The following is a 15,422-nucleotide window of genomic DNA, read 5'->3' on the forward strand; positions in this document are numbered from 1 at the left end:
TAAGCAGACGGGCAGCAGGCTCGGGTGGGACGAGCCCAGGGCAGACCCTGAGCAGCAGGGAGCTACAGAGGGGCCGCGCACCCACAGGCCCAGGCCCGTTTCCGTAAGGGATACCCACAGCGCACTCTCCTTCCTGCCCATCCCCGCCTCGTGGGAGTGCCGGAGGCCTCTGCGCGGCCTCGAGGAGACGTGGGCAGTCCTTCTGGGGCTGCTGACCCTCCGCGGTCTCGGGCTCGTGCGAAGATGAACAGCGGACGCAGAGGGAGTCAGATGGAGGCAGAAGCCTGTGGTCCTGAGGAAAGCCGCCATGCACGGGTCCCTCCAGCCTGCCCAGACAGGCCCGTGGCCCTGGGCTCCAGCCCCATCTCCCTGGATGCCAGGGGCACCGGGACTTCTGTCTGACCACGTGCTTTTGCCCCTGTCCGTAGCCCCCGTCACCCGCAGCTTGTGAAGGAAGCGGTGGGTCTCAGGTGCTCTTCCCTGAGAGGTTAGGGTGAGCAGGGGGCCTGGGCCCTCTGGTCCTTCCGCAGCCTCGGCCCTGGCTCTCAGCCGCCCTCCGTGCCAGGATTTATCCAATAGATGGATGGGAGTCGGAAACCCAGGCGAAAACTCAGCCTCAGGCTCAGGGTCAGCACTGCAGGGTGGAGGGTCTTGCCCTCAGGACCAGAGCAGAAAACCCACTGAGCACTCGGGCTGCTGGGCCTCAAGAGGCCCTGTCTGCTGCTGCGGCCCCTCAGTCCGTGTCCGTGTTCTCCGGAAACAAGGCATCCCTGTAGGGCCGCGGCTGCATGTCCCTGAGCGTTTGGCACAGTCGGGACCCTGGGAGGGACAGGGGTGGGCTGCAGGCCCCGAAGTCAGGCGGCGCGTCCCCGCTCACGGTCTCGGGCACCGTCCAGAGTCGGGACAGGTGTCTGGAGATGAACGCTAATACTTGGTGACGCTGCCGTCGTGTTCTGGCGGTGTTCCGTGACCTGGCCCACACTTCCTCACCTAGGATATTCCTGAGGGAGCTGGAGACCTACACGGACTGCCCGGAGCTGGTTGGCAGGTGCTTTCTGGAGCGGGTGCGTGCTTCTCAGACGTGTCCTTCCGCAGGCCTGACGCCTCGAAGCTGCTCCTTAAAGCTACAGTGGCTTTAAGTGCCACGGTCCCCATCTGGCCAACCGCGATTACGAGGACGGATGTTTCCAGTTTGGCTGAGCTCCTGCGATGCTCTTCGTTAGGGCCAGAAGAGCAGTTTCCCTAAAGCCCAGTAACTAGCTCAAAAAAAGAGAGAAAAACTAGGATCTTAGCTTTGAGAGCCGGCAGCATCGCAGGGCGTCTGAGTCCTGAGCTCGAGAGTGGCGTGCCGACTGTCCTCGCCCGCGTTAGTTCCCTGCTGGTCCTCGCACACCGGCTGACCCTGGGCGGTCACGCGTGCTCTGAGGTATCAGTCACGGACGCAGGACCATCAGTGGGCTGGGGGCCGTGCACAGGCTCTGGGAGCAGGAGGATGGGGTGCAGGGTGCCGTCCCTGGTGGCCCTGACCCAGCAGCATGCAGACGTCAAGCAGGAGCCAGCGCCAGGGGCAGAGGAGGCAGAGGGGCCCCGTTTGCGCTGCACGCGGTCTGGCGCACCTCCTGGTGCTGAGAACCGGGGTGGGGGGTGTTACCAGCATCGGCCCTTCCTGGGGACCGAGGGGCAGTGCAGGTGCTCGGGCCGCGCCCCCAACCTGTGGAACGCGGGCCTCAGTGGGGGCGGCAGTTACCGTTCATCAGCCCGCCGGCCGTCCCGACCCGCGCACGGGCAGCCGAGTCCTTCACAAAGTCTGTGCCGGTCCTGTGTCTGTTTGGCTGTTCCCTGAGGCCAAAGACGGCCACACGGACCAAATGTTTCTAAGAGAGGCGCCAGGACTCGGGCAGCCCTGAGACGGAGCTTCTGGGCGGCGGTCACCTGGCTGACCCGCCACAGCCGTGGCGTCTGAGACAGAGGGGGCCCCGGAGTTGGGCCGGCCCAGGGAGCCGGGCGTCCCCACCCGGAGGGCTGTGACTCGGCGGTGGGCTCCGCCACCCCGTGACCCCCGTGACGCGGCCCGCTCCCTGGCAGATGGAGGAGTTCCAGATCTACGAGAAGTACTGTCAGAACAAGCCGCGCTCCGAGAGCCTGTGGAGGCAGTGCTCCGACTGCCCCTTCTTCCAGGTGCGTCCCGGCCGCGCGGGCGGTGCCCAAAGGCCGGGGCTCGGGGAGGGCGGCAGCCGCCTAAGGGTGTGCTGGGGACAGTCCTCCATGGGCTGAGGCTCGGGGGAGGGCGGCAGCCGCCTAAGGGTGTGCTGGGGACGGTCCTCCATGGGCTGAGGCTCGGGGAGGGCGGCAGCCGTCTAAGGGTGTTCCTGGGGCAGGAGTGCCAGAAGAAGCTGGACCACAAGCTGAGCCTCGACTCTTACCTGCTGAAGCCGGTCCAGAGGATCACCAAGTACCAGCTGCTGCTCAAAGTGAGAGGCTGGGCATCCCACCCTCCTGGCCCGATGCCCCCTCCCTGGAGCCGGGCTCTGATCTGGCCACCCTCCCAGCCGCATACCACACAGTGGCAGTCGCCCCAGCCCATCCGTGAGCTCCGTGGTCTCTGGACACTTTCCTCCCATGTCTGCGGGGCCCTGGCTCCCCACACGCCTTTGTGAGAGCCTCCCGTGCGCTGCCGTAGTCGGGGCTGAGGACACAGGCAGGCAGAGCATCCCCCCAACCCTGCACCTAGGCGGGGGGTGCGTGCCCCAGGGCACATCGGTCTTGCCCCACCCGCGACAGCCGCGCAGGAGCCACACCCGTGTCCCAGGGCGTCCCAGCCGCTCTCCCCGGAGGGGCGGGGCTCAGTGTCCAGACGGGCAGTGACCCCCCCCCCCGCACCCCCCAGGAGATGCTGAAATACAGCAAGAGCTGCGAGGGCGCCGAGGACCTGCAGGAGGCCCTGAGCTCCATCCTGGGCATCCTCAAGGCAGTGAACGACTCCATGCACCTGATCGCCATCACCGGCTACGAGGTGAGGCTCCGCCCACCCTGCCAGCCTGGGGCGGGGCCTGAGGGGCCCATCACGGCGAGGCGGGGGAGCGGCCTGCACGCAGGTCACCCAGAATACCGTGCGCGTCCGCCCTGCAGGCGGCTCACCAGCAGGTGGAAGCCCAGGACGTTCCCCCTCCCCAGGGCGCGTCCCTGCAGGCGGCCCACCAGCAGGCCCTCCCCTTCTCGCCGTGGCAGCGCCTGACAGCGGATGCCGCCCGCTGTGCGCTCAGGCCGCTCCCTGGTTCCTCTCCGCCTTGTAAATTCCTTCAGCACTGCTCTCTTTGCTTTTCTCTTTAATCGACTTCCTTTTTGGAGCAGTTCTGGGTTCACGGCGAAACGGGAGGGAGCACACAGGCCTCCCCGTCCCCCCGGGTGCACGGCGGCCCCCTCAGCGCCCCCTCCCGTCGCAGTCTGACCCTTCCCCCAGGGTCCGCAGCGCACGTCGGGGTCACGCTCTGAGTTTGGACAAGTGGGTGACCAGCGTCCACCATGATAGCGTCCCACGGAGCAGTTCCCTGCCCCAAACATCCCCTGTTCGTCCCCGCGGATCCCCTGCGACCCCTGACCTTCCCACTACCTTTGACTCTCCCCGGTACCCTTGACTCTCCCCAGTGTTGGCAGTTGGGCCCCACCCCAGGCCCGCGCTGGCGTGCGCCGTGCCTCCTTCTGACCCCCCAGGGGAACCGGGGCGACCTGGGCAGGCTCGAGGCCCCAGGCCCTCACTGGTGTTCACCACACCTCCTGCCCCCCAGGGGAACCTGGGCGACCTGGGCAGGCTCCTCATGCAGGGCTCCTTCAGCGTGTGGACCGACCACAAGAGGGGCCACACCAGGGTGAAGGACCTGGCCCGCTTCAAGCCCATGCAGCGCCACCTGTTTCTGCACGAGAAGGCCGTGCTCTTCTGCAAGCGGCGGGAAGAGAACGGCGAGGGCTACGAGAAGGCGCCCTCCTACAGCTACAAGCAGTCCCTGAACGTGAGCGCCCCGAGCCGGGCACCCGCCTTCCGGGGAGGGCCCCCCGCCAGAGGCCCACCCGCCTGCTCTGCCCTCACAGATGACTGCCGTCGGCATCACGGAGAACGTGAAAGGAGACGCCAAGAAGTTCGAGATCTGGTACAACGCCCGGGAGGAGGTGTACATTATCCAGGTGGGTTCCGGGGTCTGCGCGGGCTGTGCGGGTGCCCGTGAGCGGTTTTGGCCGAGGGCCGCTGTCTAGGACCCTCTGAGGTTTTATCTCCCAGAGATCGGCCCAACCCCCTGCCCCATTCATGTGGGGCTGCCCTGGGCTGTCGGTGACGGAGCTGAGCCCTGACAGGGAGCAGGGACCCTGCAGGGCAGAGGGGCTCTGGAGGCAGGGCAGCAGGCTCCTGCGTGCCAGGACGGCGGGGCGGTGTGGGCGGCCCGTGTCGCACGTGCACACTGGCCCATGCGTGTGCCCGACTCTCGTGCGGGAAGCATGTCTTCACCTTGCCGTGGGGGTGGGAGGTGGTGGAGCTGTCGGGGTGTCCACGCATCTGGCAGAGACCCCGAGAGAGCGGCTCAGCTCGGGAGGCGCCTCGCCACATTGCCCGCCACAGTAATGACGCCCTTGGTGGTCTGGCGACCCTGGGGGATGTGGCTCCAGGGCAGTGAGGAGGCCCCGCGACCTGGTCACAGCTCACAACACACCAGCTGGCTTGGCCAGCCGAGGGCCCGCAGAGCTGTGGGGGGGCGGCCTCAGCCAGCGCCCGGCTCTCCACGAGCCTGGGTTCCTCATAGTCCAGCGCCCACCCGCATGGCCCTCAGGCCCAGTGGTCAGGCCGCCCACTCCTGAGGGTTCCTGCTGAGTCAAAGCCAGAGCCGCAGGGTGCGGGCCCGGCGGTCAGCGTGCCCTCGCCCGGGGGCTCCTTCCTGCACCCCAGTGCAGCGCTGCCAGCCTGGTCCCCACGGGTCCCGGGCACCGGCAGAGGGACACATGGGGCGCGTCGTGGGGGGCACGCACCCACCCCTGGTCTGCTCTGGGGCGCAGGCACCCACTCCTGAGATCAAGGCCGCCTGGGTGAGCGAGATCCGGAAGGTGCTGACCAGCCAGCTGCAGGCGTGCAGAGGTGAGGGCCTGTTCCCTGGGCTGCCCCGGGGCACATTTGGTCCCTCGAAGCAGCCCCAACCCTTGGCCCTCCAGGCTCCTGGAGGGGAGGGCGCGCGGCCCCGGGTCCTGACCGCGCCGGGCCCCTCTCCCCACAGAGGCCAGCCAGCACCGTGCCCTCGAGCAGTCCCAGAGCCTGCCCCTGCCCACACCGGGCGGCACCAGGTAAGGCCTGCCGCATGCAGGGCTCCCAGTGGGAGCCAGCCAACCCACGCCACCGTGTCTCCTGGTCCCCAAGCCCACTGCCCAGGGCCAGGGGGTGTGTCCCGGGCTCACACGCTGCTGGTCAGTCCCAGCAGGTCAGCGTCAGGCAGAGGCCCATCCCTATGTCCCTGTTTTCTCCTGGGGAGGGGGCGGAAATCCCATCATGATCAGTGCAGGGTGGGTGGCTGTCCCAAGAGCAGCCCTGCACGCGTGTGTCAGAGATAGCAGCGCCCCGGGTGGCCGGGTCCTAGGAGCACGCCGACTCAGCTGTGGGGCCCACGGCTCACGGGCAAACGGGGACGAGGGGGCTCATTTCGCACTGGCCTTGTTACACGTCTTCTGCCCTCATTTATCCTCCGTCGCTTTATCCATCCACTGTTGTTTTACTATTTTTTATGTAAGCCACATCTAATCGTCTACAGAATAGCACGTAGTCTAAACGAATAAACCACAGAACGATAGCTTTAAAGGAGAAAGCGTACCCTGGGGGAGAAAAAAACCAACAGAGCCCTCTTACTTAGCAGCTGTGGAGGTGGGCGTCCCCCCGGCTGCACCCAAAGTCGGGAAGTGCGTGGCCGAGCGCTGGGGAGGAGCTCAGGGTCGTGCCCTCCCCACCCTCTGGGCCCTGTGAATGCTAACAGCAGCGTTCTCTTCCTCTTTCCACGCGTCTGACGTCATTAGTCCCTCAAAAGCGAGCACAAGAAACGTGAAAAAGTTAGAAGACAGAAAAACGGACCCGCTGAGCCTGGAGGGATACGGGGGCCCGCCCCCACTGCCAAGGGCCCCCGAGAAGGGCCAAGGTGGGTGCTGGGCTGAGCCCGGAGGGATACGGGGGCCCGACGCCACTGCCGATGGCCCCCAAGAAGGGCCAAGGTGGGTGCTGGGCTGAGCCCCGAGTTCCGGGTTCCCTGAGAAGGCTGAAGGTGGGTGCTGGGCTGAGCCTGGAGGGATACGGGGGCCTGATGCCGCTGCCGAGGGCCCCCGAGAAGGGCCAAGGTGGGTGCTGGGCTGAGTCCAGAGTGTCGGGCGCCCCCAAGAAGGGCAAATGTGGGTGCTGGGCTGAGCCCCGAGTTCCAGGTCCCCCAAAAAGGGCGAAGGTGGTGCTGGGCTGAGCCTGGAGGGATATGGGGGCCCAACGCCACTGCCGAGGCCCCCCGAGAAGGGCCAAGGTGGGTGCTGGGCTGAGCCCGGAGCGCCAGGCCCCCCGAGAAGGACAAAGGTGGTTGCTGGGCTGAGCCCGGAGCACTGGGTCCCCCGATAAGGGTGAAGGGGGGTGCTGGGCTGAACCTGGAGTGCCGGGCCCCCCAAGAAGGGCAAAGGTGGGTGCTGGGCTGAGCCGGAGCGCTGGGGAGGGTGTGGGTGCCTGCAGCAGGCACAGGGTAGGCACCCACTGTGGCCCCGGGCAGGTCCGTGGCAAGCGTGGGGCCTGGGGGGTCCCGGGTGTGGCCGCCCAGCGCCTCCTGCACCACCCTCTCTCCCCACAGATGATGTGGTCACTAGCTCCACCTCAGAAAGCTCTGCCCTTTCTAAAAAGCGCTTCACCCTGCAGAGCTTTGCTGCCCTCAAAGCCCAGAAAGGTAAAGGCGCGCGCCAGCCCACGGCCTCGGGGCGGCTCGCGCCCTGGTTGCCCGTCATCACCCGCAGTGCCATGCTCATCAGTGTGGGCGTCTTGGGAGGGCGTCTGCCTCCTTCATCACCAGGGAGCATCCTCCCCCCGTCGCTCTCTGTCCCTGATGCTGGTGTGTCTGTCATCCGTGCGGCCAGAGCTCTTTTCGGGGCCTTTTCTTTGGGAAGGAAGAAGCCCGCGCTTCTGATGGAGGCCCGTCTTGGGGGCCCGAGTGTTCTTTGCCTTCTAGCCCAGCTCCTCCCGCGAGCCCATCCTCTCCCGCCTTTCCCTGTCAGGCCCCCGCCTGCCAGACCACGAGGCTTTCACTTCCCTCTGGGTGATTGGAATGCGCAGGCAGGTTCAGAGCGTCTGGAGGGAGGTCTCAAAGCCCGTGGGGCGCCCGGGCAGTGCATACACAGGAGAAACAGGCGCAGAAGCTGCAGGAGGGCCGTTAGAGGGCTCCCCGCCAGACGCTCCCCGCCAGACACTAAAAGTCTGGAGGTCTTTTCATGGGCCCCGAAACTTGGAGCTTTTTTTTTCTTTCCAATTGACAAAATCATTTTAAATTGGTCTCAAACGAAAAGATGGATACATCCTGGTTCTCACATGCACTGTGCTTGCTGCACACGGGGCCCAGGACACAGCACGCCGCCGCCGCCGCCGCCGTGTCGTCTTCAGCCCTTCCCACCCTCCCGCGGGGCTCCCCTTCCACCCCTGGGCCCCTCCACCCGCGCCCTCGGCTCGGAGTCCCCGGAAGGTGCACCCCTGGGTCCCTCCACCCACAAGCTCACCTCAGGGTCCCCGGAAGGCAGCTCTGGCCGCGGGCCTCATTGCAGCTCGCGCTCTGTGTCACCGCCCTCGCGCTCAGCCGCCATGCCTCACGCTCTCCTGTTCTCTCTGCCTCTCGCCTCTCTGCAGCTTCTCCCACCAGTCCCGACAAAAAAGCTAAGCGACACCAAGTAAGGAGCGACCCCACGCCTTTCGGGTCACGAGGTAGAGTGGCCCACCTTCTGGACAAGGCCTGATGCCCGCCTCCCCATCCGATTAGGGACCCTGTCTCACCCTCACCTGTCATCTGAGCCGCCCGGCCAAGTAGGCCCCTCCCAGCCAGGGACAGAGTCAGTGTTTTGTTCAAAATCTGACACCCCCGTGACATACTGGTGACGTCTGGCTTCTGGGGGCCGGGCCTCAGGCTGGGCGTGCCCAGCGCCACAGAGCTGCCCGCCAAGCGCCAGGCAGCGGCTGGGGATGCTGGCTGGCGTCTGAGATGGCAGGACTGTCTCCGCAGAGGCTGTGGGGCAGCGGGGCTCTGCGCCCCAGGCCTGACCTGCCTCGCTGTTGGCTTCCGGGGACAGCGGCCGGCGGAGCCCTCTCGCCACTAGTCTCCTGGGGGCTCCCGCTGTGCAGACACAGCGGGTCGGCTCCGCACTGAAACTCAGGCCGTGGCCTCCATCGCCCCCACGGCCCAGGAGACCCCAAGACCCCCGGCCCAGATTGAGAGTCTGAGGTTCCCAGAGAGGGTTCCACTGTGTGATTTGCCCTGCGTTTCCCAGACAGCATGATGGTCCCTCAGGGGTGTGGCTAGACCCTACCCCATGCTCAGACCACTCAGGGTCACGGGGCCCTCCCCAGCCTCCAAGGACAATCTGTGCCTCAGGGACCTGGGCCGCACCCTCCCACCACCCAGGCAGGACAGCCCGAGGCCAGCCCTGCACACTCAGCCCTGCTGCGGGGGCTCTCGGGAAAGGAGCTGCCTCCCACAGGGCTCCTGGGAGAGGCTGCTGCAGGCCCTTTGGGTTCCTGCTTAAGACCAGGGGTGTCCAAGGCGCTTCCCTGCTCTGTGAGTCTCCTGGTCCGGGGCCCTGCCCCATGCAGCTCAGATGCTGAGACTGTGCAGGCCTCTGCCCCGTGTCAGCTCTGAGCGTCCCAGCTCACCTGTGAGACAGTGACGACCTCACGTCCACAGAAAGGTGTTAGAGCCTGGAGCAAGCCCAGCGCTGCCAGCCCCCTCCCCTCCCCTCCTGCCCTGTCCCCCTCCCCTTCTCTCTGTCTCCTCCCCCTCCCCCTTCTTCTCCACCCCCCTCCTTCCCTCCCCCTCCCCTCTCCCATCTTCTCCTCCACCCCCTCCTCTCCTCCTGCCCCTCCCCCTCTCCATTTCCTCCTCCCCTCCCCGTTCTTTCCTCCCCGTCCCCCTCCCCCCTCCTCCCCTCCCTCTCCCCCCTTTCCTCCCCCTCCCCCCTCCTTCGCCTCCCCCCTGCTCTCCATCCCCCTCCCCCTCCCCTTCTCTCTCCCCTCCCCCTCCTCCCCCTCCTCCCTCCTCTCCCTCCTCCCCTCCCCCCTCCCCTTCTCTCCCCCTCCCCCTCCCCCTCCTCCCCTGTGGTGAGTCACTTCAGTCCACATCAGGGCACAGTGAGGTTTTCTTGGCTTCCACTCTTGCCCACACCAAGCGTCTGCTTCCTGGAGCTTCATCAGCCCCTCTCTCCAGCGCCAGTGCCAGCGGCTGTTTTACAGGGACGACAGGTGACCACAGTCATGGTCACCTAGGTCCGATGTCCTCCAAGCCCCCAGCTCCTACACAGCTATGGGCCCAGCATTTCCCCCTTACTCCCGCCAGTGTGGACACAGGGACCACCTTGCCTGGTACAGAGGGTCCCTCAGAGGCCTCGGGCAGCCGGGCGTGTTGGAAGGGCAGTGCCCACCCCGGTGGCCCCAGCTGGGTTTGGTGGCCCCAGCCGGGTTTGCGGGCCCCAGCCGGGTTTGCGGGCGCCCGCGTCCCGTCTGCGCAGCAGCAGCGTCACACTTCTGCTTCCGTTTGGCCGGGAGCCCCCCGGTCGGCGCTGGGCGGGGAGAGCAGACATTCGCGGCCAGCTGCCCAGCGCCAGGGCCCCTGGGACCAAGCCCAGTGTCCCTCTGCGCTGCTTGTGCTGGGCGACTGCGGGCGTGCCCCAGCGGGCGGGGAGGGAGTCTGTGGCTGTAAACTCGCAGGTCCTGCTCCCCACGCGGCCCCCAGCCACCAGGCCCGCGGGCCGTGCATGCGGTGGCGGCCCTGGGCACACGGCAGTGGGAACGCTCGCCGAGGGGCGGCCGCGTGGTTTATAAAGCCCCGAAGAAGCGTCTTCCGGTGGCCTCCCAGCTGCTCCTCTTGTCCTCCCCAGCCGGGGTGCCCAGGCCTCCTCCCGGCCACCACCTGCCGCGGGGTGAGGGGTGCTGTGCTTGCCGGTGGTCACGGAAAGGGCCTTCCCTTGGCAGCAGACCCTGAGGGGATTCTCACCGGAGCCTGTCCCTCTCTAGGCTGGAGCAAAACGTCCCACCCATCAGAGACGCCTGAGGATAACGACGGCTGGTCCAGCACCGAGGAGCCCGTCAACTCCTCGGACGCGGAGGAGGAGGGCAGAGTGGGCCCCGGGAAGCTGGTAACCTGGGTTCTCACCTGGCCAACCACTCCCCGCTGCACCCTCAGGGGTTCGGGGCCCTGGGGCTGTGGGAGGGTCTTCCAGGTGCCGTGCCTGCCCTCTGTTAGTTCACATCAGCCTGGCCCAGGGCGCACGCCTGCCCACTCTGCCCTGCAAGGGAGCTTTGCTATCACTTCGCGTGCGTCTCCACCCCAGCATGTAAGAGAATCGCACTGTCCAAGGTGCGAGCTTGCCTTCCAAAGTTCTGCTTTAGCATGAGCCCCCAGGGAAGCATAAGCCATCAGTCGGGACGCACAGCAGTTATTGGCTGCCGCTGGCTGCTGCCCTAGTTCATACCAGCTGTTTGCAGCACGCAGACCACCCCAGAGAAGGAGGGGGCAGACGCACGTGGGTGGGGAAAGCAGAGTGTGTCTCAGGTGGCCGGGCGGCCCTTCCCGAGGAGGCCTAAGGGTGAGCGGAGCCGGCCAGGACCCTGGGGGTCAGCGGTGGAAACTCAGTAGGCGGGCAAGCCTGGGGGGGGTGCCTCCTGCTCTCGGGGTGGCCAGAGGGCGGGAGGTGCTGCCGTGGGCCAGGACGGGGCTGGGCGGCTTGTCCAGGGAGGACGGTGTTGGCCCCCATGAGAACGAGGGCCCCTGGCCCAGCTTTGCCTGCCCCCACGCCAGGCGGTGTGACCCCTGCACAGCTCGTCACACGAGGCTGGAGCCCCTGCTCTCCTGCAGGACGGCCTCCCCGCCTCGAGACCACACTGCTCGGCAGCTCCATCCACAGAGGTGCTGAGCACCTGGTGTGTGAGGTGCTGGTCGCCGGGCTCTGAACGCAGACGGGGGTCAGGAGCCCCCTCTCACGGGTGAAAGACGAGCCCCCGGCTGAGCTTGTTCCGTGCCCGCAGGTGTGGCCCAGGCAGGGGGCAGCAGGGCCACGGTGACCGCGCGCTGGTGTGGCGGGCGCACGGGCCCAGAGGGCCAGGGTGGGCCGGGTGGGCTCTCAGGGGTCCGCGCAAGGCCCCCCCGAGCTGAGGGCTGTGGTGCATGGGGTGCCCTGCTGTGCCTCCCCAGGTCCCCGGGAGGTACACCATCGCCAGGCTGGATGAGAAGGGGGCCCCCGACGCTCTGGCCCTGAGAAGCGGGGATGAGGTGGAGCTGGTGCAGGAGGGAGACGAGGGCCTCTGGTAAGACCCCTGCCCCATGCGCCCCTCGCCCACGCCTGGCCGCGCCCTCACCCAGCCCCTTGCAGGTTCGTGCGGAACCTGAGCTCCGGTGCCGAGGGCTGGGTGCCCGCCTGCAGCCTGTCTGCACTCCTCTGCCAGTGTGGCCCCGTGGGGTGCCTGAGCAGCCCAGGTGAGCCCTGCACCCCACCCCACCCCCGTGAGCACCCCCAGCCCCGTGAGTGCCCCCCACCCCCGTGAGTGCTCCCACCCCTATGAGCACCCCCAGCCCCGTGAGTGCTCCCCAACCCCCATGAGCACCCCCACCCCCGTGAGTGCTCCCCCACCCCCGTGAGCACCCCCAGCCCCGTGAGCACCCCCAGCCCCGTGAGTGCTCCCCCACACCCATGAGCACCCCCAACCCCCGTGAGTGCTCCCCACCCCGTGAGCACCCCCAGCCCCGTGAGTGCTCCCCACCCCGTGAGCACCCCCAGCCCCGTGAGTGCTCCCCCACCCCCGTGAGCACCCCCCAGCCCCATGAGTGCCCCCTGACCCCCGTGAGTGCCCCCCACCCCCGTGAGCGCCCCCTAGTTGTGTGAGTGCCCCCGACCTCCATGATTGCCCCCCAGTTGTGTGAGTGCCCCCCACCCCCGTGAGCGCCCCCCAGTTGTGTGAGTGCCCCCAGCCCCGTGAGCCCAGGTGAGGCCCGTGGTGGCGGCAGCAGCGCGGAGGCCAGCAGGTCTGTGCCCTGCAGCACTGCAGCCCTCGCCTGCTTGCCCGCAGAGTCCAGCGCGGGGTCCGCGGTGCTGAGCCCCTCGTCCAGCTGCAGCGAGAGCTGCACGGCCGCCCTCGCCGACCTGCAGGGGTAGCGCCACGGCCACCCTGCCCGCAGCACGGGGAGCTGGCCTCTGCTGGGGCCGCCTGCCCACGGAGCTGCGCCTGGAACCCAGCCCGCCGTGGCCCCCGAGGACGGGGCGCAGGCGCAGGGTGGAGCGCGGCACTGGACCCCCTAGGAAGGGGCGGACTGACCGAGCCGACGACAGATCTCGGGGGAAGGGCCCCAGCCACGACCGCGGCCGCCGCCTCGGCTTCTGACGTCCCTGTTTCTGACGGCAGGACCGTGCGTCCTGTGCAGCGGCGTCCACCAGAAGCGGCCAAGGCACCGGCTGCCGGCTGGGGACGGGGGTGGGGATAGCTGGTCTTTTACACATTTTTTTTAAGCAGGGATTAATCCTACGGCCATTTTTTTGTGGTACTTTGGCCTCTGATCTTTACCAGGAGTCACTGTGTTTACATGAAACGACAATTTGATACTGTATTTGATAGAAAACTATTTTTTGTTACCGGGGTTTATGTGGCACGGGGTGGCTCGGGGGGGCACGCTCTTCGGGAACTCGGCAGCACTCTCTGAGCCCACCCGGCCCCAGGTGCAGGGGAGGGGTCCCCCGGGAGAATCAGGCAGCGTCGCTACAGACCGGCAGTGAAAATCCAAGGAAATTCCTTCATCTGTGTAGGTTAATTTTCAAAAGAACATGTAAACTATAATTTAAGAGGTTAACCTTTTCTACAGAAAAAGGAGGGGACTGCTGACTTTTTTAACGCTCTCCACTGATTTAGGGTATTTCTACTGTTTTCACACGTGAAGATGCAGTTTCCGCAGCTGTCACCGGAACCGGCGCCGGGCCGGGGAAGCCCTGCGCTCGGCCGCCCCGGCCCCGGGTCCCACGTGGAAGTGCTGTGAGCACCGGAGCAGAGCTTATTTTATTCTACTCAAGGCGAAACTGGGGAGAAAACTCTGCTGCTTTACTGTTTTCTTGTGTGTTTCAGAAACAAATCCTGTTGTCTGGAAGTGCTTCCCTGTGTCTGGTTGGGGCAGACGTTTCTGTACGTGTGTGTATGTGTGTCGATGTGTGTGCACACGCGCCCAGCGCAGGCGGTGTGTCTATAGCCTCCAAGCTGCTGGCAGTGGGTCACTGTACGGCCCCGAGCACCAGGCCGCTGCAGCCCCGCCGCGGGCCCCGGTCGGCGAGCGGGTCAGGCCTCTCTGAACCGCGTGGTAGGGGGCGGGCAAGCTCTGAGGCTCTTCGCTGAAGTGTGTAAGTTATTTGGAAAACGATGAGTCACATCATTTACTTAATATATTGACTGTTCAGACACCGTTCCAGCCGTCTCAGCCTGGGATTGGCCCCGTTTCTGTGATCTCTTCCTCATAAAGGCACTTTAAACTTCGTGTTTCAGCCACTGTTTTTTTTTTTTTTTCCCCTAAGCTTCTGATGTAAATGAAATTTAAAAGTCAGAATTCTTTATTGTATGGTTGGAGTTTGAATAAATATCAGCAACTCTTGCAGTCTGCCTTTGTCTGCAGAGGCTCAGGGCCTGAAACTGGGCGGTGATTCTGGGGCCGCCCTCACTGGGGGGGCCGCCCTCACTGAAGTGTCCCCAGACTCCAATGCAAGTGAGCAGGCCCCCAGGCTCTTCACAACGACTGCCTTTCTCCCCCCTGGGCCCCAGCGCCTGTGCCCCCTCGCCTTCCTGCAGGAGTGGGACAAGGTGAGGGCTGCCCCTGCTCGGCCACTGGTCACTGAGAAGACCAGGCCACCGGGAGAAAGGGCGCAACGCCAGGGGGAGCAGAGGCTCCTCAAAGCCAAGTCCCCTTGGGCTTCCGTGTCCCCTCCACCCACGTGGGGCCCATCCCCCGGACCTGAGCGCCTCTGCCTCTCGCAGTCACCTGATGCCTGCTGACACCTGTGCCCGCAGGGCGTCTGTCTGTGGAAACCAGCTCAGTGGTGATGCCTGGAGAAGCCACAGAAGGAGCCTGTCCCTGCTGGTCCTGCGCGCAGGATGCCGCATGTGCGGCTGCAAACACAGGCTCAGCTCAGCTCTGCTCAAGGGAAATCAGGGGCTCTGGGCAGAGAGCAGCCCCTAAGAAACCCCTCTATCCAGAACACCAGAAGGCAACCTGCTTAGAGACGGGGTCACTGCAGGCGCAGCAGGTTGAGACGGGGTCACTGCAGGAGCAGCAGGTTGAGACGGGGTTGCAGTGTCTCCTGTCCAATGACTGGTGTTCTTGAAAAAGCAGGAGATTCACACACACACACAGAGGGCAGCAGAGGCAGAAACTGTCCGCTCAGTGTGGCCAGGCCCAAAGGCCACTGGCGCCTCGGGAGCTGGAAGAGGTGAAAGGACCCTCCCCAGAGCCTCGGAGGGAGCGCAGCCCTCCAACACCGGCACCCAGACCTGGGACAGGCTAGTCCCTTGTGGCTGGGAGCCGCCAGGCGCGGGCTGCATGGGCAGCTAGGAGGGCACACGAGGAATCCAGTGGCTGCGAGGCGCTTGGCCTGAGAAGGTGGTGGCTGGGGTGGGAGGAGGCTGGGATGCTGGCCGCTCATGGCGCGGGGGCGGGGGCCCTTCTAGAGCCTTCACAGGACACAGGGCGCCCCCAGCTCTCGGCAGGCCTCGCCAGCCCCCCTGCCCCGTGAGGAGAGTGAGGCTCAGAGGGGTGAGCCCCTCCAGAGCTGGAGAAGACGGAGCCAGGGCCCCCAGGGAGCTGAGCCCAGAGCGGCTACACCTGCCTCGTGTCCCCGAGGGGCTCGGAGTCCCCCCAACATCCTTCACAAATTCCACTACACCTGGGTCCTGAGGAACTGGTAGTTACTGATAGTGACGAGCAGAGAGTCCAGAGGCCATCAGCAGAGGGCTGTCTTCTTCTCGGAGAGGGAGCACCCGGGACCTGCAGGGACGGCTGGGCCCCGTCACCCCCGCACAGAGGAAGGCACAGGGCAGGTGTCCCCAGCCCACTGTTAACAGGAAAGGGGAGCCTCCTGAGGAGACCGGACACCTGAGGGGCCCCCGCAGGGAGACCACCAGCCCAGTGGCCCTGGGCACCCCGACTTCACCC

General features: G+C 66.0%; 1 protein-coding gene across 22 annotated transcripts in view; it reads left to right on the top strand.

Annotated features, from left to right (window-relative positions):
- Positions 1-13,871, top strand: part of MCF2L (MCF.2 cell line derived transforming sequence like) — a 91,351-nt gene extending 77,480 nt beyond the window's left edge. For 8 of the 22 annotated variants that reach the window (XM_042255086.2, XM_042255084.2, XM_060394234.1 and 5 more), the window contains 16 exons: positions 995-1,064; positions 2,086-2,178; positions 2,379-2,471; positions 2,888-3,013; positions 3,786-4,007; positions 4,087-4,179; positions 5,041-5,119; positions 5,256-5,322; positions 6,043-6,161; positions 6,235-6,357; positions 6,846-6,938; positions 7,886-7,960; positions 10,259-10,380; positions 11,436-11,548; positions 11,614-11,717; positions 12,308-13,871. In XM_042255086.2, coding sequence (XP_042111020.1) covers positions 995-1,064; positions 2,086-2,178; positions 2,379-2,471; positions 2,888-3,013; positions 3,786-4,007; positions 4,087-4,179; positions 5,041-5,119; positions 5,256-5,322; positions 6,043-6,161; positions 6,235-6,357; positions 6,846-6,938; positions 7,886-7,960; positions 10,259-10,380; positions 11,436-11,548; positions 11,614-11,717; positions 12,308-12,393 — 1,678 coding nt within the window. In that variant the 3' untranslated portion in view covers positions 12,394-13,871. Of the gene's footprint in view, positions 1-994; positions 1,065-2,085; positions 2,179-2,378; positions 2,472-2,887; positions 3,014-3,785; positions 4,008-4,086; positions 4,180-5,040; positions 5,120-5,255; positions 5,323-6,042; positions 6,162-6,234; positions 6,358-6,845; positions 6,939-7,885; positions 7,961-10,258; positions 11,270-11,435; positions 11,549-11,613; positions 11,718-12,278 lie in introns of those variants that run through there. The other 14 variants (XM_027973813.3, XM_027973812.3, XM_027973805.2 and 11 more) reach the window with 8 other exon arrangements.
- The last annotated feature ends 1,551 nt before the right edge of the window (positions 13,872-15,422 follow it).

The sequence above is a fragment of the Ovis aries genome, chromosome 10 (assembly GCF_016772045.2).
Source record: "Ovis aries strain OAR_USU_Benz2616 breed Rambouillet chromosome 10, ARS-UI_Ramb_v3.0, whole genome shotgun sequence".
In the NCBI taxonomy this organism is placed as follows: Eukaryota; Metazoa; Chordata; class Mammalia; order Artiodactyla; family Bovidae; genus Ovis; species Ovis aries.